Source organism: Ahaetulla prasina, chromosome 5, assembly GCF_028640845.1.
Source record: "Ahaetulla prasina isolate Xishuangbanna chromosome 5, ASM2864084v1, whole genome shotgun sequence".
Lineage (NCBI taxonomy): Eukaryota > Metazoa > Chordata > Lepidosauria > Squamata > Colubridae > Ahaetulla > Ahaetulla prasina.
In genome coordinates, this window is record NC_080543.1 from 31,151,833 (window position 1) to 31,177,402 (window position 25,570).

General features: G+C 35.2%; 1 protein-coding gene across 3 annotated transcripts in view; it reads left to right on the plus strand.

The window, feature by feature from the left end:
* NBEA (neurobeachin) overlaps positions 1-25,570 on the plus strand; it is a 417,781-nt gene that overhangs the window by 355,355 nt on the left and 36,856 nt on the right. For all 3 annotated transcript variants that reach the window (XM_058184768.1, XM_058184769.1, XM_058184770.1), the window contains 2 exons: positions 743-895; positions 11,094-11,261. In XM_058184768.1, the coding sequence (XP_058040751.1) occupies positions 743-895; positions 11,094-11,261 (321 nt within the window). The remainder of the gene's footprint in view (positions 1-742; positions 896-11,093; positions 11,262-25,570) is intronic.

The following is a 25,570-nucleotide window of genomic DNA, read 5'->3' on the forward strand; positions in this document are numbered from 1 at the left end:
GCCCTTTTCATAGGATGATTTTTTTTTTACTAAATAGGAGTATTTTGGTTAAAGAAGAGAGGGTTGAATGCTTTGCTGAAGCGGCTACCCAAAAAAATGAGAGAGGGTTTGTTATGCATGATTAGTTGTTGTGTCCTATTAAACTAGCACCCCCCAATCTTTTGGGCAACAGGGACTGGTTCCATGGAGAGAATTTTTCCATGGACCAGAGGGGATGTGGTTTTGTGTGCTGTCTACATCCCACAGATAGGGCTTCGCTTGTTTGCATGGTCCAGTTTCTGGCATTTCTAAATCTCACAATCTGACTACATAATAAACTTTTTTGTTTTATCTAGCATCAGATAAAACAAAAAAGTTTATTATGTAGTCAGATTGTGAGATTTAGAAATGCCAGAAACTGGACCATGCAAACAAGCAAAGCCCTAAAGGAAAATTGTTTGGTATATAGTTATAGAAGGCCTCTTTTTTCTCCTTTTGAAAGTTAAGAAAAAGGATTACCAGTTCCCTAGAACTGTGTCCACCATTCAAGACTCTAGTAGATGGGAACACAGTATTTTAATCTGTTAATAGAGAAATTACTTAAGATGTTTTTAAAATACAAATGTAATATAGTAAACAATGTAAGAAAGTTGAACTTCAAAATTAAATGCAACAATATAAGATTTCTTGAATAATTTTGTCTGTGCAAAAAACTGAGGATTTTGCATGATGAATAATAAAGCTTGTTTCTTTTGTTAAACAGGAACTAATTCCAGAGTTTTACTACCTGCCAGAAATGTTTGTCAACAGTAATGGATATAATTTTGGAGCCAGAGAAGATGAAACTATTGTGAATGATGTTGAACTTCCCCCTTGGGCCAAGAAGCCTGAAGATTTTGTCCGCATCAATCGAATGGTAAGGTATTTTTTTAATCAAGCTTGCTAACAAGTCCACACAATGTATAAATTAATATAGCCTTGTTTTTATTCACTGTAAAGCAACAACTGAAAATATAAGGGAAAATATAAGGAAAAAAAACACACAAAGGACTTATTTGATTGCAACTATCCTGTATTATCTTTATTACCAATTACTGGGCTTTATGCAGTGATTTCCATTGGAATTTTCTAGTGGAGGCTTATGATAAAACCTTAATTCCTTTGATAAATTTAATTATATTGTTCAACCTAATAAGGTTTCTGCAGTCCCCAATAAAAATGCCATTGATTTCCTAAAAAGAGGATCAGTACAAAAAATATTATGGACTAGGATTAATATAGAAAAGTATTAATATTATATGCATGCATATCTAATTCCGTCTCAGTTTAATCAACAAATGAATCAAAATTATATCTCAAAATCCATATTTTTCTGAATATTTTGACAAAACCTTCTAATCAAACCAGTGCGCAGGAAAATTAATTTATCAGAAAAGTTATATAGGAAAAAATGGAGAAAGTGCTGATACAAATATTACATTTAGAAAGACAAATATAAAAATGCATCTTTGCAGGAATAAAGTGGTTCAAATGCCTTCCCCTATGTATGCATGCGGCTGCTTCAGTGGCCTTTCAAGGTGAATTTTTCTCTATATATTAACACATATATATATAAAATTACATTTTTTCATCTTAAGAATACCACAAGTCTCCATTGCTTTTGCTGAAAAAATTAATAGATATACCTCTGGAAAATGTTTTTTTGGGATACAATATTATTTGCTATCTATCTTATCATACATATAAAATAATACTTACATAATTAGTATGGTGGAGTGGTGAAGGAAATCCTGGAAAAACCAAATTCTGGTCCTTCTTAACAACAGAAATTCATTAGTGTCTTTTATTCATTAGAGTCACAAGCTCTCAGTCAATCCTTCTCAAACATGTACTGTATTGTGAGGAAAAATGGCAAGAGAAAGCAGGAACCTCAAAGTCCTGAAGGAAAGTCATGATATAATTTTTACAAACAGACAAATAAACATTTGACAAATATTAATTATTTAATCCCAACAGTGCTTTTTCAAAAGGCACAAAAATCCAAAAGTTAACTGTGTAAAGGATACAATCAATCAATCAATCAGAATAGAGCTTGGAGATCTTCTAGTCCAACCCTTGCTCATCATTTAGACAAATGAAATACAATTCAGTGCACCTTTTCCCAGGAGTAAGCTCCACTATACGCATAGGATTTGCTGCTGAGTAGGTGTGCATTATAAATATAGAAAATAAATTACGATTATATGTCATATTTACTTTAAACATTATAATTTATATATTTATGTATGTATTCAAGCCATTATTTTTATTATTAAAATAATAAAAATATTGAGTTAATTATATATGCTTCAAATAAATGTAAAATTATCCATCAAACCCAGATGGCTAGATGTAATGCTTTTATGTCCATTATGTTTTATACTCTAAATTAGAATTTATGGGTGCTGAATCTAATAACACTATTTAAGGATTACTTGTTAAAGTGCATTTCTCAGAGCTGCTTTCTCTCTGCATAAATCAACACATTACAAAGGCTCTTCATAATTTATCCAGTAGTATAGTAGCACCCATTCTCTTTTGTAAAAAGAAAATGCTTTCTTAAGCATTTTTATGTCACTATTAGATTTCTATGAAAATATTACAAACGGTCTCACTTATTTCATCTATAAAAGACCTCTTGCAAGATAACTGGAAATTTTACTCCAGAAATGGGGTATATCTTTTGTGTCAGACAGCAAGTCTACTGAAGGCCTTCTTTTGAGTCCCTGGAAACGTTTTCCTCAACCTTGCCACTTTAAGAAGTATGGACTCCGAGAATTCCCAAAGCAATTTTTGGCTAAAGAATACTGGGACTTGAAGTCCACACATCTTAACATTGCTAAGGTCATGAAGCACCTCCCTAGAATATAAATATGTGTGTATCAATAAGATTTGGAATAAGGCAATTCTCAGTATTTCTAACCTGCAATTGCTAAGGATATTTATAGTTTGTTCGTCAGATAGAATAAAGAATCTGTCATTATATTTTCCCAAATCATTAGTGAATGTTATTTTTATTTGAAACTCAGCTTTAAATGGAAATGGAAGACAATTACATTTATTGTTTTGATTGATTTGATTAATATAACCTGTCATTCAGCACATGAATCATATTTGGAACATATGGAATAAGTAACAATTCCATTCAATTGTGTTCAGTTCTCAGAGACTATTTGGACAAATCCCTGCAATTTTCTTGGCAAGCTTTTCAGTAGTTTGCCATTGCCTCTATAACAATATACAATTAAATAAAAAGAAACACAGAAACACAGAAAATATGAAGTATGGGAAAATTCATCCAAGGGGGTCCAAGCTAACTTCTCTTGGGTTTGCTTTAATTATTCTAATTTACCCCACTTTCCCCTAGAAATTCAATACAGGCTTGATGTCAGCCCTGTGTGGTAGGTCAGGTCACAAAACAGACTCTACAAAACCTTTCCAGACTTTCTGGAGCTGTATTTTATAGGTACAGGCTATACTAACTAATATCATGAAAACTTGACAGCATTTTCCCCCATGCTTCTTTTACTCAAGACAGTTAAGAGAGCTAGTTTGGATTTCTTTCTAATGTTTTCTTCCTGTCAGGCTTGCCATCTCATAGTTTCTCCAAGGTAATCTCTGTAGCTCTCAAGCTTAGATATCTATCCATTCTTTTCTGTAATAAAGAGAATTTCAATGCATTCAGATTCTCTGCAATCTTCGTTTCTTTCAATCCTTTGTCGTCAAACAGCCCAACAGCCCAACCTCTTTCCCTGCTACTTTTTAATTTTAATATATTTAAATAAGTTATTACCAGATGGTCTCTCTTCCTATGGTATGCTCCTTAAATTAGTTTGTTATTATTTCCTTAGTACAACATTACACTCTCCATCCCATATTATGTCCTTTTGTCCTTCTTATAACAACAGACTTTCCATTTCTTGCAGAAAAACGTCTTGGGTTTTATAGTTTCCTGAACACAATAGAAAGCCATGTTGGTTCATATTAAATTAGTCATAGTTTGTCTTAAACTGTGGAATATATTTTTTGTTGAATCTTGGTTGGTTGGTTGGTTGGTTGGTTGATTATGTGCCATCAAATCAATGTCAACTTTATTGATCACCTAGATTTTCTTCAGGACAATGTTCCTAAACTGTTTTTTCCTGATTTCCAATGCACTTTTTACTACTGCAAGTAAGCATCCACCTTGCTGCTAGTAATCCTTTCTGTGCTTCCACATTTCCCAGCATTGGACCCTTTTCCAGAGATGAATAAACCAATTTCAGTGGTTTAAAATCAGCTTCTGATACTGTGAAGAGATTTGGCTCTGTTGATATTTGTTTTCAGTCTCTTTTTCATCAATCTTCTCATTAATGGTTTCTTCTTTTGTAATGAAATGTGATTTGTGTAAGACTGTCATACATTTGCATACATCCTAAATGTAATAGTATCATAATCACCGTTTCTTTGTTTTCAAAATGATTATATCCTGGTCACTTCGTAGGATTTAATTTAAAGATGCTTCTTCTCTGGTAAGTTGCAAAACCCAATTCTTCTAAAGCACATTAATTTAAATCATTCAGAAATTTGGTTTCTTTGTCATGGCTGAGGCATAATGTACCCAATCTGTGTGAAACCTCCAATTATTAAAATAAGTTACTTGCACTCCTGGTTTCATTCAACATCTCACAATTGTCCTTGATATTTTAATCAGTGGGTGATAATATATCTCTAGATCTAATTTACATTTGTGGACAGATATTGCCACCTATAGTTAGTTATTCTACAAAGGAAGCTAGTCTTTTTTTCAGTATGTTAGTTAATTATTAGCAATACTTTCCCCATTGTAGTCTTCTCTTTCCTGGCACAAACATTTGCATTCCAAAAACAAATAAGAATTTTTAGTTCTTGATTTGGAGCTTTCTAGTACTAGTACAGAAATAACTATACATATATAGTTTGCGCTATATTTCTCTCTCTCTCTCTCTCTCTCTTTTTTGTTTCACTGATGTGACAACTCTAGTACTTACCCCTTATAGTATTTCTTGAAATATTCACACTTTTCTAACTGGATGCTGCCCAGCATCTGTCATCTTTCCTCCAGGGAAACATAGTTCTACCATATTTTTCATGTTATACAGCAGCAGCCTATCTCCATTTCACTTCAAGTGGAATATCCTGCTCTTATAGAAGTTTGCCTTTCTCCCAATGCTTTCCAGTGCCACATAAATCTAAAAACTTCTACTTGATGCCACAGTGTTGTCAATTTCTAAATGGTCCTGCAGCATACTTTTCTTGTTTCTCCTGGATTTCAGTCTGATATCTAAGATGGAATAGATATCAGATGTTCTTGTTGTGACCAAGGCCCAAGTAGTTATTACCAGACACAATCAGTCCTAAACAAACATATTTTATTAGAACAGCTGAGAATCGCTTCATTCTCAGCTTAGTCCAAATTAAGTCCAAAAGAAAGTCCTTCATAAAAAGTCCTTCGGCCTTATCCCAAACCTTTGTCCGCACATCACTCCCAGATGGCCCTGGCCCTATCTCTGCCTCCAACGCAGAGCCTTCGTCTGGGCCTTACCCTGACTCCAGGACTGACCCATTGTCCTCCCCAGTCTCCTCACTGTCCGACTCCGCTGCCAGCTCCGCAGGCTGCTGGCGGACCACAACAGTTCTCTTTCCCCAAGATCATGACGACATCATGATAAAAATGATATAATCATCATAATATTTGCATGAAAACATAATGATACCCTGAACAAACAAAAGGTTAAAAAATTATGCTATTTATGTAGTTACTTACTAAGCACATTTAAATTATATTAAAGTACCCAAAATATCTTTACAATCCCCAAGGTATGTCACAACTTTTGAGCACCTTTAATGTCTGGAAATTGAAAATTGGAAAATTTGACACACCCTAACACATGATGGCTCTTCCCACTTGCATCACCTATTACAGTAGCTAACTTACCTTGATGCCTAGTCCCTGGAGATGACCAAATCAGTGTACTCTTCCCTACTGTACTCTCCTGCTAAACATTATTGTAAAAATCCCTACTTCCATTTACCCTCTGTTCATTTGTTGTGATTGCCACATGCAATTTTTTTATAATTAATCCAATAACACTCAAAATACTTTGTATAAAGTATTATATCCATTACATTTATTTTAAAAATAGAGAAAACTTCTGTCAATTTTAAAAATTAAAAACAGATTAGAAAAACAAAATCATGCCACTGCGAAAAAAGCCCAACACTTTCATGGGCTACATCAACAAAGAAAGAGTGTCAAGATCAAGGGAAGTTACTACACTAGTGATGCCACATTTGGAATACTGTGTCCAGTTCTGGTCATCATAATACAGAAAAGATGACAAGGCTCTAGAAAGAGTGCAGAGAAGAGAAACAAAGATGATCAGGAATCTGGAGGCTTATTCATATGAAGCAAGGGGAGACTTTTTCTTCATAGACTGTGGGGAGACATGATGTAGCCGATACTTGAAGGATTGCCACTGGGAATACAGAATCAATTATTTCCCATGGCGCCTGAAAGTAGGACAAGAAGCTCATCAGAGAGAGATGGGTGCTCATCAGAGAGAGCTCCAACCTGGAAATAAGTAGGGATTTCCTGACACTAAGAACTATTAAGCAATGGAACAGCTTGCCTCTCAGAGTTACGGGTACTCCATTGCTAGAGGTTTTCAAAAAAAGATTGGACAACCATTTGCCCAAGTTGGTACAAGGGTTCTTGCTTTGGGCAGAGGGTTGGACTATGTCCCTCCAAGATCCTTTCCAACCCTGTGATTCTATGATTCTACAAGTTCACAGTTATTAATATATCAGCTTTTCTTAGTTTATGCTTGCTTTTAGTTATGCTTCTTTTATACAAAGCTTTCAAGGCCTATATAAAAGCCTATTTTTAATTATCTGTAATGCCAAAAATGCTGAGATATTTGGCAAATTATGTTATCTCGTTTGAAAATAAAATATTTACCAGGTTTCTTTTATATTCTTTGCTATGTAGCCTGATATTTATAAATACATTTTAACGCTTACATATTAATATTGTTAATAAATAATAATAATAATTATAGAACACTTTAAAAAAATCTCTATTCAAGACTTTCCCAGTTTTGCAGATAATCACATGAAAATTAGAAGACACTGATGATAACTGATTTCTTAAATTCATATTCATATTTAACAGTATATGTACATATGTGCGTGATTTTGTGTGCATGTGTGAGGTGTATATTATTAAACTCCATTTGGTTTATATTTGTCTGCTATATATGAGAGGAACACTGTAATACTACATAATAACTTCATCCCATTCCAATTTAGAAAGCATTTTGCAAACCAAATAATAATATTTTGTATGTTTTAACTGAGAAATAATCTCTTATTGAAAAAAATTCCTGTGCAGATTGCTCTCATTAAAAAGGCTAGAGGAGTGATTGCATTCAGTAACTTTTAGGATGTGTTTCAGTGGATTTTAAGAGCATTCAATTTATACATCAGTGATTGTTGGCTCAGTTTAATTTATCCATAGCAAGCTGGACTGATTACTACTGACATAGCCATGAAACATTAATAAAGCATTGTGTTCAATGCTAACATGATTACAGCCTGACCTCAATGATGTCACAGAGGACAGAAACAGTAAGTGTTCCTGCTAACATTACCCTAATGCTGGGTTCATCAATCATAATCTACCAGTTTACAAAAAAGGGAAGAAAGCTTTTCACAGATGTGACTTCGTAGTCTTGCTGGGCTTTTTGATCCCAGAAGGCTTGTGGTGGCATGAGAGTCTGAAATAAAACAGGTTCAGAAATAAGCCAAGCATGTTAAGTCAAGGTAAAATACTGTAATGTAAAAACACACAGAGACACAGCAAAGCCTTTAAAGCAAGCATTTGTAATTTCAAGACATGACTTCTTGTAATCCAAGACTAATTGTGACAATGTTTTGATTATTTAAGGCACAGATTGTAGTATACTACAAATTGCAGTGCTGAATATAACAAACAGAAAATATACTTTCAGATTCAGGAAATGTCTTCCTCTACCTAATATACTAGTTTTGTCATTTAGAAAGATGGGGCATACAGATATTTTATAGAAGTCCAAGATCACGTCCATATTCAATATATTTTCTCCCTTCCAATTTGTTTCTTAAACAGTCGCCTATTTATGCATATTATTCATATCTTGTCCTTCATATTTTCTGTCTTGGCTTTCTATTTGAACTTTTCAATGACATTTGAATGTGATACTTTGATCATCACAGTTATTTGTTTAAATGAGGCCAAATGGCTGTAGGTAATCCAGTAGATTCCTTTGTTCAATAATTACTTAAATCAGGATCTCAATAATCCTAATACAGTATTTTAGACTCTATATTTGCCAAAAGCCTTGGATGTGGTTTTGAAAAGTTCCTTCAAAAGTTACTATAAAGCTGTAAGTTTTCACATAACAGACAATAAAAATTAATATAGTTAGAGTATTTGATTAGATTTAAATGAGAATTTCATGAATTTACTGTAATTTTAATTGAAATAAAAAATTGTGTTTAGTTTTGTCATCCACCAAGTAAGCCAGCTTATTCTGTATCTCTAAGTTAGTATCATTTATGAACAAACTATAAAACACGAATCCCTACACTGTTGATTTCCATCTAAATTTGCCTATTGATTATAAAATGGTGATGGCCTCTTCTACATGCCAAAGAGATTGGTAGTAACATATGTAGTATTTTTTATGACAACACCCTAAGAGAAAATATAATTAATAACATACAGTGAAACCTTTATCTAATTAATCAATTAAGGGAACAGGTATTCATTATTCCTAATTGCCTATTCATCCAATGACTGTATTACTTACAGTAATATTATTAACACAAATTATAAATTTGCGTCGGTTATGTCATTTGCATTTACAATGGAGAATCTATCTGTTACATCTGAAGACTATTGCATCAAGATCTGTTAAATAAAAATTACATTGCATATAATAATTACATAATTCTGACATCCTTCTCCTCACAATCTTGTTTAATGGGAGCATACACACATACACACACACATCCCTGGAATTGCTGCCATCCTCTATAGTCCTATATTTGTTTACTCTGAAACAAAATTTACTGAATGCAGTTGGACTAGCTTCCATTTAGTAGGGCATACAATTGTAACAGTGATTTAAGAAGAAAAAATGATTGTAAATTTTTATTTTGTTTAGCTATTTTTTTGCAAAATATATTTTTCTTAACTCATATTTAGCTAGTAATGTTAATTTTCCGATTTATATGGAAGACTATTGGCAGATAAAATCATATGGCTCTGAAGGCTATATTTCTACTGCTAAACTGAGCATGCATTTTTATTCTAAATAATATCCATCTGAAACCTCTGCATGCTCATGTTCTATGTATAGAATGGTTAAAGTTAGAAATATTGAAAAAAACAGCTGAGGTAGGAATAAAATGTAAGACTTCAAAATCTTGCTATCCACTATCTACCCAAGTTTCCTTTTATGAAATTCTTAATAAATTGGTACTGTTTAAAATTCTATAAATCAGGGTTTGGTTTAAATATACATCTACACCATTCTTCAGGAGTAGAAAAATGGCATACACACTGTAAAATTATAATCTGTAATTGAAATAAAAAAAGCCAGGATTTTACAGTTTGTGCTCTACAGTCCAGTTAACCTGGAATAGTACTTCTTAAACTGATTGAAATCCATTGCCTCACAAGGTTGATTTTAACAAATATTCTACTGAATTAGGACTGGGAACAAAGACCTTTGTTGCATTTGAAGAATTACATAGCCACTAAGAAGCCACAAAGCTCATGTATTCTTAATTTTATAATTTGCCTTTATTTTAATTTGAAAATATGGTAGAAAAGGGATAGAAATATATTTTCTTAAAGAGGCAAATGAATGTGACAGAAAGGAATTTAGCAAGAGACACAGATAAGATAAGATAAGATAAGATAAGATAAGATAAGATAAGATAAGATAAGATAAGATAAGATAAGCTTTATTGTCACTGTTTGCTGGGAACACACCGATACATATTAAAAAATGAAATTCTGATGCCTGCTCTCAAAAGAATACACACACACAGAGACACAATTCTTCACTTTAAAGAAGAATTTGATTTTTCAAGTATGCGATGAAAGATAGCTGACTTGATTAATTGGTGGCCTAATATAATATAAGCCTAAATAATATTGCAATGCTATTGCTATTATAATAGTTTTGAAAAAGATCTTGAAATAGGAAGTATAACTTAATATGACTCAACAGAGTAATATGAAAAAAAGCAACTGTAATTTTATTTCATATTGATTTATTTATTTTAGATTGCATCAGTGTATGTTCCAAACCAAAAGAAATAATAGTTCTAGTTTATTTTGCTTTGGTCAGATCTACTCAACTAGTATCCAAGTTTTGACGTAACTGTTAAGATTTCAGAGAAAATGTTACAGATTCCAAGAATGGTACCAAAGATAATCAGATAACAAAAAACTATTCCTCCAAACTGAGATTGAAAGACTTGAGCATAATTTACCTTGAGATAAAAAAACTGAAAGGAAATGTGATAGTGCTCTTCAAATACCTAAAAGGATGTTATAATTTTTGTCATTCCATGGTTCAGGAGACAGTAGAAAGAATCTAAGAAACAGATTAGAATTTTTGAAAAAAATGTATAATGTTACAATTGACCCAATAATACACGGAAATGACAGAGTCCTCTTAACTGGTTCCTTTAAAGCTGAGTCTCAGTTGGTTCTATTAAAGATGCTTTGATTTGGATGATTGTGCTAGATTCAATAACATAAAAAATATTTTAGTACTTCTATTGATGTTTCTCAACAAGCTCTCAATAGAGTGAAAAGCATAGATGAAGAACTGAATTCCAATAAAAGCTCACAAAACTTGTATTTACAAAGTTTATAGCAAGCATATTAAGAATTTTAAAGGAAATTAAGAGAAGACGTCTTGTTTGTAAAAGAAATAGAAAATGATACTTGTATAGAAGCATTTTTTCCTTTTTCATCCTCTCAATTTCATTTCTAGGCTCTGGAAAGTGAATTTGTATCTTGTCAGCTTCACCAGTGGATTGATCTCATATTTGGCTATAAGCAGCGAGGGCCAGAAGCAGTGCGGGCACTTAATGTTTTCCATTACTTGACATACGAAGGTTCCATAAACCTTGACAGTATCACTGATCCTGTTCTCAGAGATGTAAGTACCTCTGGCTAACACTTTTCCCCTTCAATTATGATAAAGGTATGATAAAATTATTTAATTATTCCTTTTCATTTTTTTTAAAAAAAGGGTTATTTTGTTTTATCTTATAATCCCATAATACATATAGTCCTCGACTTGCAACAGTACCTTTAGTGACCGATTGAAGTTAACAAGTGGCCTCTGTGGCTCAGACTGGTAAGACAGTCTGTTATTAACACAGCTGCCTGCAATTACTGCAGGTTCTAGTCCCACCAGGCCCAAGGTTGACTCAGCCTTCCATCCTTTATAAGGTAAGTAAAATGAGGACCCAGATTGTTGGGGGCAATAAGTTGACTTTGTATATAAATATACAAATAGGATGAAGACTATTGCTAACATAGTGTAAGCCGCCCTGAGTCTTCGGAGAAGGGGGGGATATAAATGCAAATAAAAAAAATAAAAAAAACAACAGTTCTGAAAAAAGTGACTTGTGATCGTTTTCCATATTTATGACTATTGTAGAATCCCCACAGTCATGTGATCAAAATTCAGCACTTGGCAACTGACTCATATTTATGATGGTTATTGTGTCCCGGGGTCATGTGATCACCTTTTGCAACCTTCTGACAAAGTCAACTGGAACGCAGAAATTCACTTAATCGTCTTACTAACAACAACCGCAGTGATTCACTTAACCAGTGGCAAGAAAGATCATAAAATGGCGGCAAAACCCACTTAAAAATGCCTCACTTAGCAACAAAAATTTTGGGCTCAGTTTTGGTCGTAAGTCGAGAACTATCTGTACTTCAAAACAAAAAGGTGTCTGTATAACTGCACTTTATTTTATTTTTTTATGTATTTATTTTTTTTGTCACAACAATATATGTAAGTATCATACAGAAAGGTTATATAGTATATAAACATATATATGAGTAAATATTAGGAGGTATAAGCATATATATATATAGAAAGAAGAAAAGAAAAACAATAGGACAGGAACGGTAGGCACATTTGTGCGCTTATGCACGCCCCTTATGGTCCTCTTAGGAATGGGGTGAGGTCAATAGTAGAAAGTTTTAGGATAAAGTTTTTAGGATTATGGGAAGAGACCACAGAGTCAGGTAAAGTATTCCAAACACTGATGATTCTGTTACAGAAGTCATATTTTCTGCAATCTAGATTAAAGCGGTTGACATTAAGGTTAAATCTATTGGTTGCTCTTGTATTATTGCAATTAAAGCTGAAGTAGTCTTTAACAGGAAGGACATTACAGTAGATGATTCTATGAGTTAAACTTAGGTCTTGTCGAAGGCGACGGAGTTCCAAGTTTTCTAAGCCTAGGATTTCAAGTCTAGTGGGATAAGGTATTTTGTTGTTTACAGAGGAATGGAGAACTCTTCTTGTAAAATATTTCTGGACACGTTCAATTGTATTGATGTCAGAGATATGGTGAGGGTTTCAAACAGGTGAGCTGTATTCTAGAATTGGTCTGGCAAATGTTTTATATGCTCTGGTTAGTAGTGTAGTGTTTTTGGAAAAGAAGCTACGCAAGATTAGGTTTACAACTCTTAGAGCCTTTTTTGCTATGTATTTGCAGTGGGGTTTGGCACTTAGATCGTTTGACATGAAAACTCCAAGGTCTTTAAAGGGATGGGGGTCATCTGTAAGGTAATGTCCATCAAGTATGTACTTAGTGTTTGGGTTCTTTTTTCCTATATGTAAGATTGAGCATTTGCTGGTTGAGATTTGGAGTTGCCAAGTTTTAGACCAAGCGGTTAAATGATCAAGGTCTTTTTGAATGGTAGATGTATTATCTGTGGTGTTAAATAGTTTGACATCATCAGCAAAGAGAACACAATTACTTGAGATATGGTCACAAAGATCATTAATGTATAGTATGAAGAGTGTTGGTCCAAGGACGCTGCCTTGAGGAACGCCACTCTTGACAGGAACAGGATTTGATAGAGCATTGCCAATTTTGACCACTTGTTGTCTGTTAGACAGAAAAGCAGATATCCATTTGTGAAGGGGTCCTGAAATGCCATAGGATAGGTCAAGGTTATTTGTTATATCATAAATTGCCATCTGTGTCTTGAGTAATTGATTCAAGGCAGTGAAAGAGGGAAATCTGGTTTAAAAATTTATTTCTCTTTTGAGGTGATATGAAACAACATATGTATTATTAAAATGTAGATTAGATTTCTGAGAACTTTGCAAATATTCCGTTGGATTTTTTACAGTTATATTGATTTAATCAACAAGTGAAGTTAAAATGGGTTACCTGTTTTTTCTAATGTGTTATATTTAGTAAATTGCTAACTAGAAGAGTTGGACATTTTGAAATCCATACATATGTACATTTATTATACATACTATTTTTGTTTTTGTTTATTCATTAATAAATACACAGAAAATAAAATAGCCTAAACATGAATAAGCATGCAGGTTCCTTTTAGCATATGTGTATAGTATTTTATAGCACTTTTTTTAAAAAAATGGTTTCTGCAAAATGTCCTTTCAAGTATTGCCTCCTAGCTTGTCAATTCATCTTAGGAAAATTATTATTAGATTAACGTGGAAATATAAAACATTCTATAAAAAGATTCACTTTGGTTGAAAAGTGTGAAGATGCAACAGCTGCAAGATGAGTGTTGTTGTGTTGAGGCTGCATACATAAGCTTCCATGCCCTATGATATCTGCCATCTGTTGTATGCAAAACAAAGCAATAATTTATACAAAGGCAGTAGAATACTTGTGGCTTTTTTCCCTTGAAAACCAAGAATCTGGAAGTTTACAGTCAATTAGTTAATTATCTTACAAACAAAATATTACATTATATTTTAATTTATTTATTTATTTATTTATTTGTCACAACAGTATATATAAGCATAAGCATGAAAAACTATACTATATAAAGCATATATATAATCATAAGTATGTAATAACTATATGAAATTGGATACTATCAAAGGGAACATTAGGACAGGAATGGTAGGCACGTTGGTGCTCTTATGCACGCCCCTTACAGACCTCTTAGGAATGGGGTGAGGTCAATAGTAGATAGTCTTTGGTTAAAGCTTTGGGGATTTTGGGAAGAGACCACAGAGTCTGGTAGTGCATTCCAGGCATTAACAACTCTGTTGCTGAAGTCATATTTTCTGCAATCAAGATTGAGCGGTTAACATTAAGCTTAAATCTATTGTATGCTCGTGTATTGTTGTGATTGAAGCTGAAGTAGTCTTCAACTGGAAAGACGTTGTAACAGATGATTCTATGAGTTAAACCCAGGTCATGTCGAAGGCGGAGGAGTTCTAAATTTTCTAAACCCAGGATTTCAAGTCTGGTGGTATTTTGTTGTAATCAGAGGAGTGGAGAACTCTTCTTGTAAAATATTTCTGTATACGCTCAATTGTGTTATATTTATGTATATTTCTATAACATTTCTACGTTTTAGGCTATGTTGGACATTATGAGATATTAGAACCCTATTTCATGGTAAATGAAGGGGTGCATGGATTGTATCTAATTTCATGCAGTCATCGAAAAAGTCATTTTTTATCTTTCATTTTAATATTGGTAAGGTAGGCTATAAATTTAACAAATAAATACTTTAGATGATTTGGATCTAAATTTAATTCATCATCCAAACAGATTCAATGAAACCAGAGCAACTCACTGTCATTTATTTCAAGAAGTCTAATAAATTAACTATGAACATATCAAGAGAGAAACTTCTTGAAGAGAATTTTTGAGGACAAGGATTAGAATAGCATTTCTCCATTTCCAATGATCCTCCCTGAAGTAGTTATAGTTTTAGGATTTCTATTCTTTTGCGTGTGTTTGTGTGTTATTCTTGGGCTTCCTTCTGATACAGATAATTCTAAACTTAACAACCATTCATTTAGTGACCATTTGAAGTTGCAACAGCACTAAAAAAAAGTGACTTGCAGGAGGTCCTCCCACTTATGACTATTGTGTAATTCCCACAGTCATGTAATCAAAATTGACAATTGGCATTTATTTATGATGGTTCAAGCATCCCGAAATCATGTGATCATCATTTGCAACCTTCCCAGCCAGCTTCTGACAAGCAGAGTCAATAGGGAAGCTGAATTTATTTTATTTTATTTTTTATTTATTTATTTATTTACTTTCTCACACAATATATATAAGCATAAACATATAATAACTATACAATATATAAGCATAAATATAATCATAAGTATGTAATAACTATATTAATTGGATATAACGAAAAGAAACAATAGGACAGGAACGGTAGGCACGTTGGTGCTCTTATGCACGCCCCTTACAGATCTCTTAGAAATGGGGTGAGGTCAATAGTAGATAGTCTTTAGTTAAAGCTTTGGGGATTTTGGGAAGAGACCACAGAGTCTGGTAGTGCATTCCAGGCATTAACAACTCTGTTGCTGAAGTCATATTTTCTGCAATCAAGATTAGAGCGGTTAACATTAAGCTTAAATCTATTGTGTGCTCATGTATTGTTGCAATTGAAGCTGAAGTAGTCTTCACCAACATTATTCAGTTGGTACCTGCAAATATACTGAGATTTGTATAGAGTACCTTTATTTCTTGCTTGGATTTTCATATATTCCAAATGCTTGATGTAAGAACTCCTGATCAAGTCGACCTTGATATTCTCCAGGTATATTGGAAGATGCAGCTTTAAAATTCCTAGATAATAGGATCATTGGCTAGAAATTCTTGGAGTTTTAATCTCAGTATATTTGCAGGGTACCAACTGAATAATGTTAGTGTAGTTTTGCATCGTATTAATTATGCTAAGTTGTTGTACCTATATATTACATTTTTCAAATTAATAGATGCTTCCAGTCAATTTTCCTAATTTTATTTTTTTCACTTATTAGAAATGTCCCTCAGATTTTTATTTTATGATTGAGATATGTTTAATCTGAAATGCTCTGAAAAAAACCCTAACGGAATATTTCTGCAGACAGTAAACATGTACCAAGTTATGCTTTCCTTATTTTTTTCTATAAACTGTTAGCAGATCTGATTAAACTGTTAAGAGTGACTTACTGTATAATGAGATCAGGGGCAGAAAATAAACCTCCTTTTGGAAGAGGAGTCATATTTCATATTGTCCCCCCCACACACACACAAACTTTCATGAAAGAATAGTTAATATTTAGGTGTTTTTTTTTCATTAGATGTATTGTATTCCAAAGCATACTCAGAGCAAACCAAACCACTTTTCTTTAATTATTGTATCTATGTCCAAATATTATTTATAGTCTAATGAAATGGTGCTTTGTTGGGGGATGAGAAGGAACTATTATTAGAGATACACACAAATTGGAAACATAGCAAACTCTAGTTTCATCAGTAACATTTACAAGAATGCTGATGTAATGTTAGTTTCCCTTTTTTCAAAACCAAGAAATTTAGTAAAGTGAAAGATAAAATTTAATAAACAGCTCAAGGATATTGATTTGTTTTTTTCCTTGACAGGTGAAATCATAGTTACAGCACTAACCAGAGCAATTATTGCATTAAAATGTCACAAAATTAGAGGTCAGAATAAGAGATAATTTTCTTCCATATGTCAGATTAAAAGTTGACATTCTTTGACAGCACAGGATCTCTAGCTGAGAAAATTATGACAGCTTAACTCATCTTGCACTTGTACAACAGTAATTGATAATGAACTTTTCTATGACAGCCCTCTCCTGTGGAGAAACATGACAGAACATCCCTGCTACAAAGTCTATATCCCTGTTTAATATGTAAACAGCAGTTGCATTGGACCCTGGATGTTGTTTGGGATTGTCTTTACTATTGGTGTACATTATAAATCCAACCAATGCTTTTAGCCTTTTCAGCTATCATCAGAATAAAAATGTTAATGTATAGAATTAGCAGACACATTGAATGTAGATTGCAGTGTAGTATTTCAAAGTTTTTGTATACAATTTCTTGATTATTTTATTTTATTTTAGGCACATTGTCATTTGTAAAAGAAATATCTTTTGTAGCAGGGGTGGGTTGTTATCGGTTCGCCCTGGATCGGGAAAACCGGTAGCGGTGGCAGGAGGCTCTGCCCACCTGCCTGGACATCTCTGCACATGGGCAGAAGTGTCACGCAAGTGCGCGCACACCCACAAGCGAACCGGTAGCAGCCGAAATTAAAAACCACTACTGGTTTGTAGTACTTTCATTACCACTCATGAGCCCTATGCAAGTTTCTATTTGGAAATGTGGTAACAGTTCTATGGAGTCCTTCATACTCTTTAAGCTTGATTGCTTGCTTATAGATATTTGATTACCCAACTAGATAATATCATCAGTGTTAGTGAATGTGGGGTTTGCTTCCTCTTTATTTACAGTAGCTTGCCCTGCCAGTGTTGTTAAGGCTGTAATTTTCTCCTCCCTTCCTCCCTCCCTCCCTCTCTCCCTCCCTCTTTCTTTCTTTCTTTCTTTCGTTCTTGTATTGTTTTCTGTTTGTTTTTCTAGTGTTAATCACTGCTTATTGGGGTATTTTATGCTGGAAGGAATGTGTTCTGGTCTTGTTTTCTTTGCTTTTTTGTCTCTTTTGAATAGTGTGTAATATGGTTTATTTCTATGTATCTATTAATGGCTGATTTGTCTGAATGGCAAGCTTCTAGAAATTTTCTTTAAATTTTAGGATTTATCTTGGTCTAAGATACTCAGTTTTTCAGATGAACTTGTAGTTGAATATAAAGCCTTGTGTTGTAATATTAAAGAATTTATTTTGTATCTACTGATTGCTAGTTGGTGTTCATGGATGCGCTCTGTTGGTCTTTGGCATATTTGTTCTAAATACTGGCTGTTACAATTCATTGTATGTTATAATTAACTTTTATCTTTTTCTTCTTGGGCTACTGTCTTTTGGTTTACTTAAGATATTTTGGAGAACTTTAGTTTAATTGTGTGCTACAGTGATGCTATGTGTCATAATAGTTTGCTTTTTGTTTCTGAGATGTTTTTGATATATGGTCATGTTATTCTTTTCAATACCTTGTGTTAACTATACTGTAGTGGCTTGAGTAATCAGGTATGTTTTGATAAAATTGTATGAGTATCCATTTGCTGGTAGATGTTGTATAGGCTTCCTTTTTTCTGATGTTCCAGGTTGCTGCAGTGTGTTTGTGCTTGTCTGAATAATGTTCTTATACAACTCCTCTTGTGGGAGATAGGATTGTTATTTTGGCTTGGTTTTTTGATAGACTTGTCTTTCTAGTTTGCTGTCATTTCCTCTGCTCATGACGGAAGGGTAGTGTGTTGTTGTTTTCTTCTTCTTTTGGGAATGTTGTTTCTTTAAAGATGTTATTGGCTGTTTCATGTGTCTTCTCTATTTCCTTTTTTATGATTGCAAAATTGTCATCTACAAAGCAGATCCATACTTTTGGTTCTATATGTAGAAGTGCAGTAGTTTCTAGATACTGCATTATGATCTTTGCTATGAGCCCTGGATCCATAGTTTTCCTCTGATTTGTTGATATATCTATCCATCAAAATGAAAGTAGACAGGAATCATATATACATAGGGAATAAACCCTACATCCACTAGTACTGATGATCATATCCAGTTGGGTAATGAAACATTTGCAAAAAAACAACCAAGTTCAGAGAACACCAAGGCTCTATAGTTCTTTTTTTTTTTTTGAAACAAGTTTTATTGATTTTTTCTTTCACATACATATTTTATGAACAGAATATTGACCAAATCATATCTTATACAACTTATCATATCCAAATACATTTTACATAGTTTCAATTTCTGCCAAAATATTCTTTTTCTCTACTTTTTTATGTTGTCTTAATACTTCTATACTTATTATATAAATAGTATCACCATCTGCCCTCAAATCCTTATTTCTTAACATTATTTCAGTTGATTATCTTATCTTATCCTTTGTTAATCATATATATTCTCTTTTAATTTACATATTAGTTTGTTCTTCATCCTAATAAGTTTGAGTATAGTCGGGGTTGCTCTTCTACCATTCCATCTCCCTTACTTTACAACAATCCTTCTTCTCCTTCTCTTCTTTTTCCCTTCCCTTCTATACTTTTCTACTTTCTTCTTTCCTCCTCTCCTTTCCTTTCCTTTCTACTTCCCCTTCCTTTCCCCACTCCTCCTCCCTTTCTCCCTTTCTAATCTTCTCTCCTACTCTTATTTCCCCTCCCTTTCTTCCTCTCCTTTTCTCTTTCGTCTGTTCCTCTCTCTACTTCCTGTCCTTCTATCCCTCTACTTCTCTTTGCATTCTCCCCATTGTTGTATTCATTTTCAGTTCAATATTTTCCAAAATGGTATCCGAGCAATCCAAAATTTTTCTCCATTTATTAAATATGTTTCTCAATATCCCCATCAGATTTTTGATTATTAACAATATATTTCATCTTATTTCATTTTTACATTGAAACTTTTTAACTTAGTTAACTTTCCATCTCTTATTTTCCTTAATTCCTAATTTCTTATTCTAACATTAATTATTTTATTTCATCATTTACTAACATTTCAGTTTTGTATCTTAATTTCAGTTATTTCCATAGTTAAATCAAATTACATTTCATATTACATCTGCTGATCTATTTTACAATAACAATATACTTCATCTTGTTTGCTTCTTACATACAATTTCTACTATTAATACAATTTCCTTAAATCAACTAGTAAATGCTTTATTTCACTTCCTTCTCTCCATTATTTTTCCCCTTTTAACCATTTTCTTTGGGCCTCTCCAAAATTCCACTTCTTAAAATTTGACTCCCTTTATCCCATTCTCTTATCTTCTTCTTCTTCTTTTTGTATTTATTGTATATTTTCCCCTGGATCCTTTCTCTAACTTTTAAGACTATTACTCTCATTATTCTCCTCCTGCTTTTACCCAGTCTTTTCCCATTTCCTTCTCTTCCCTTCTTTTTTGGGGAATATTCCCCCTATCCATTTTTTATCACTGTCAATCCCAGTGTAATTATCTATCTTTTTATCTTCATTTATTTTCCCTTCAACATTGTATTCTTGCTTCTCATTTTTATTCTCTTTTTCCTTTTTTGTGTATTCTAACCAGGCTTCTGCTTCTTTATTACACTTAAATGCTTCACACATATTTTTAAAAATCTCCATTAGTTCCTCATATTCCCAGTGCTCCATATTGTCAATTCAAAATTTTTTTTATTTTACTTTATCGTTAATTAAGTATCAAGTCCATGTAGTCTCTCTTTTTTTTTATTTCCAAATATTATCCACTTCAAATATTTATCTAGTCCATTACAATTTAAGGCTTTGTTCTTTTTCACCTCCTTTCGAAGTCAAGTCCCAGCTGTTTAAAAATAAACAAGTACTCCTTAAAATTTCTCATGGTAATCGAAGTCCTTGCTAATCCTTGAATTTTCAAAGCAATCGTTGTAGTGCTTTCTTTCCACCAGCAGATGTCTCTCTCCAATCCACAAATCCCAAGACAACAAAGTAGCACATTTAAATCCACATAAAAAGTACTTTCTCTTCAATTTCTTTTCCTTTTATTGTTTTTAATTTCTCCAAATTCCATTTAATTTCTCCAATTCCAATTTTAAGTCTAGGAAGAAAGGTTTTTTTTTCCTTTTTGGGCTTTAGCCCTTTAACGTCTTCTTTGTTTTTCTTCCTCCAATTAAAATTCCCAAGTGCCAATTAGCCACTTAGTTCCAGGCAGAGACCTTCTTTTAAGCTTTTTTTTTTTAAAAAAATCTTTTTACCTGTGAGTTGGCCATCGCTCCTGCACAGATCTTAGTCCTGTTGCCTCAGCTTCAGAGCAGTCATTTTAATGTCCACCACCCCTGCCGCCAGTTCAGAGAGCTGCCTCCGACCCTTCGAAGAATTTGCCTGTTCCTCTTAGTCATCCGAAGTGCCTCTCCTTCTTTGCCATCCCTCCAACATGGTTCTGGTCCAAAGACAACCCCCCCACCCCCCAACAGTGGTTTGTCTCGCTGGATTTTTGCACGGCTCATCGGAGCCTGCTATATTCCAGCCAGTCTCGCCATGATGCTTCTGGTTCTTCTCCCCCAAGGCTCTATAGTTCAACCCTCAGCTAGGTATATTCTGTTATATTAGAAATAACTATTTAGAGCAGGTATTCCAATCCCTTTAAAAACATTGGCTGCATTTGGCATTTTCAAAACAGGTCTTTCATGCCCAAAAAAGATAGTTACATAGGGAATTTGCCAACTCCACTGACAGTGAAATGCAAATTAATAAGGCATTTTGCCACTCAGACCCTCAGCTGTTTTTATTTGTTTGTTTTTCTGGACATGTGAATGTATTTACAAACAAGTCATTTAGCTGCAGATTCTATATAGAATCCAAGGACATTCTTGAAAATAAATTCTGGAGGCTAATGCTTTGCTTTGCTACATGACACCCACTTTTCCTATTTTGTTTAAAATTTTCCATAATGTAAAATACAAACTCATTGAAGGGAGCTTTGATTTGCTGCTCTAGAAGAGATCTTTGATTTGAAATTCCAATTTATAATTCTTATAAATTAAACTACAAGAAAAGTGGTAACTTTTCAAGCTGCATTTGCAAAAATTACACCTATTCTTATGATACTTAAATTGTATTGCCATTAGTTTTTCTTCTGAACAAACAGACATGACATGTCTTTTTACAAAACTAATTTAATGTAGTGATGTCAATACATCACTAATGTTTTGCTCCTCCATCACAACATGAAATTAAAATGGCTAAATAGTAATCATTGGCTTGATGCCCCAAATGTAATTTCCTTTGTAAGATGCAACATTGAAAGCAGGCTTTTTCTGTATATCTTTGCAGGAGCTAGTATTTCAAATGCAATATTTATTTTATTCACTTCTTGTTTCAAGTATTTGCTAAATCCACATTTACAATTTATAAATGCAGTTGGTTTATATTTAGTATTGTTTTTAAAAGTTAGTGAAGAATTATATCCGACAATTGATCTCTGTATAGTCTTTCAAGATTGTTTTCCTTGTATTCAGTTCTATATAATATATGAGGTACAATTTCAAATTGTGGTATCCTGCTGATTCAATAGATTTAATGTTTTCCACCTAAATAAGGATCTCTGTATACTACAGCAGCAAGACTGTTGATTGGACAATATTGGAAGAAAGAAGAGGTACCTACAATAGAAGAATGGATACTGAAAGTCATTAATTTGGCTGAGATGGCTAAAATCTCAGCTTTTTTAAAAGACAATACCCAGGAAAGATATTTAATTGAATGGAAAAAATGGATTGATTATCTACAAAATAGATATCAGATTAAGAAATATCAGATTGCCTTTGAATAATTAGAAAGTTATTTTATGTACTGGGGAGGGGGTTGGGAGATGAAAAGCTTTGGATGTGGTTATTTGGATTGGAAGGGAAAATTTTATTCTATGTTTGGTTTATGTATAACAATACCTTGTGATTGACCCGGGAAGCGGAGGGGAGGAGGGTTTTGGGAGGGAGGGGGGAAAAAAGGGGGGGAAATGTTTTTGTTTTTTAAAACTCTTTCAATAAAAAAAAAAAAAGGATCTCTGTATACCTAGTGCAGCCTAAGAATTTTCTGGCACTCTGCAGTAAGAAATGAATGAAAGGAGAAGTTTTGTTGCTGCAGACAACAAATCTAAATAGTGCAATGTACCAACCAATCTGAGGTATCACAAAAGTTTAATGTTCCTGTTCTGTTTTTGTTCCTCAGGAGATAGAAGTGAGCAATAATTGAGGCCATGCACAATTATCATTAATAATACCACTCATAATTTTATAATCTATAAATGTAAAACTCCTTTAAAACCACCCAGGTTGTTGGCCATCACTACATCTTGCAAAAGTAGCTTAGGCTTTTGCATTCCTCCCATGGGGTAATCAAATGTTTCATTATGATTGTGAGATTGATTTGAATCCATACTCAGTTATACGCATTGACTTTGGTCTATATATTATCTCCTGACTCATCTAACTCACTGGGGTACTATTGTGAGTTTAAAAAGAGGCAAAAGTATTATTTATCCACTTAGAACTCTTGGGGGGTATTTATAAAGGTTTGGAAATGTCGTATTTTATTTGTTCCCTAATAAAAAAAAAAATCCAGCCACACTAGCAATGGAAGGGGTGGGAGAGAATTACTCAACAAATTATTTGACAGTTGATTTTCATAGACATCTTGAAAGCACATTTTCTGTACAGTATTTGTTTATTTTGAAGATGTTTGATATTCATTATATTTTGATGATTTTTCCTAGCATAAAGTTTTGACTTGAGTGGATTGAGGTTTTTTTTTTCAGCTGCTTTATTTTTGGTTATTTTATTTTATTTCCTTCTCCCATCTCTTTGTTTGATCTGACAGAAATAACAAATCATCCCCCAGGATCTACCATAGTAAAATATACCCACAGGAAGCATAGTTTTATACTTATTCTTCTCCTTGTTGAAAACTATGCTACTGCAGAAAGTTGACATGATAAGGCTGTCAAGGACCAACAAGATATCTCTAACAAAATAGATGGAATGCTACCATTTTGTAGCTCTGGGCATTTTCTGAAAAATAAAGGTAGAAGAGGCAAATACCGTATATACTCGAGTATAAGCCGAGTTTTTCAGCACGTTTTTTGTGCTGAAAAGCGCCCCCTCGGCTTATACTCGAGCCAAGCCGTTCAGCCCTTCCTCTTGCAGCGAGTCCTTTCTACCGCAGGCAGCTAGCTCTCGTTAGTGCGCATGCGTCTTATTCCTATGTGGACACACGCGCACACCCCTCACGCACAATTACCCGCGTTAGTTATAATTGTTGACAGCGTTGACAGAGAGGGCACGAGGAGGCGAGGCAAGGCAAGGGACCCGACCGAAGAGTTATAATTGTTGACAAATACACACGCGGGAGGCGAAGGTGAAAACCCTCCGGGTTTCAAGCGAAGGAAGGGCGCCTGGCTACACCGCCCTTCAAAGAAATAGCTGGCATTCCTCATGGTGACGGTAGCGCAGACACACACACACACACACACACACACACACACACACACGCTCGCCCTCCTAAATTCATTTCCCCACCCCACCCCACCCCTTTTTCTTGGCTGCTTCTTCTTTTCTCCCTCCCAGGCGCAGGCCGTCTAGGGCTCTCCTTACCCAGCCCGTGCAAGTGCGGTCAGCTGCCAAATCGCGTTCCTCTCCTCCCACTGAGGAGGTTTCAAGCTCTGGATTTAAATACAACCGAAAGGGGACGCTGGGGCTACAAACAAGACAGGGAGGGAGGGAGGGGAAGGGAAAGGGACGGAGGAGGGAGGGAGGTCGAGCGCAAGAAACTTGTCAGGTAAAACTCAACAGGCAAGGCGGAAAAAACAGGGAACTGGGAAACGCCCCAACTAGGGAGAAAAGGGAAGGTGGTGTTTTTAAAAAAAAAACAAAAGTCCCGAAACCCAGCGACGGAACCTTTTCAAAACCGGCTGCCGAGCCGAAGTAGACGGACGGACGGCCGACTCGCGAGGCCAGAAGGTAGCCCAGCCGCCCTCGTCAGGCTTTTCTCAGTTACTGCGGCCCGCTCTCCCTCCCTTCCGTGGCGGTTTAGCAGGGCTGCTTTGGAAGAGCCTTAAGCGAGCCCGTCCTCAGCCACCTCCCTTCCCTTCCTTGAGCCTCCAGCTCCAGCAGCAGTCTATCCCGGTGGACGACGCCTCCCGTTTTGCCTTCCTGGAGCCTAGCCGGCCCGCTCTCCCTCCCTCCGTGGCGGTTCAGCAGGGCTGCTTTGGAAGAGCCTTAAACGAGCCCGTCCTCAGCCACCTCCCTTCCTTCCTTGAGCCTCCAGCTCCAGCAGCAGTCTATCCCGGTGGGACGCCTCCCGTTTTGCCTTCCTGGAGCCTAGCCGGCCCGCTCTCCCTCCCTCCGTAGCGGTTCAGCAGGGCTGCTTTGGAAGAGCCTTAAACGAGCCGTCCTCAGCCACCCTCCCTTCCCTTCCTTGAGCCTCCAGCTCCAGCAGCAGTCTATCCCGGTGACGAACGCCTCCCGTTTTGCCTTCCTGGAGCCTAGCCGGCCCGCTCTCCCTCCCTCCGTGGCGGTTCAGCAGGGCTGCTGGAAGAGCCTTAAACAAGCCCGTCCTCAGCCACCCTTCCCCTTCCTTCGAGCCTCCAGCTCCAGCAGCAGTCTATCCCGGTGGACGAACGCCTCCCGTTTTGCCTTCCCGGAGCCTAGCCGGCCCCGCTCTCCCTCCCCCTCCGTAGCGGCTCAGCTGGGCTGCGAGCCCCGTCCTCGGTCGCCCCTTCGCCCCGGCCCTTTTGCTGGCCTCGCCTGGGCAGGGCTGGGCAGAGCCGGTGACATCACCCTC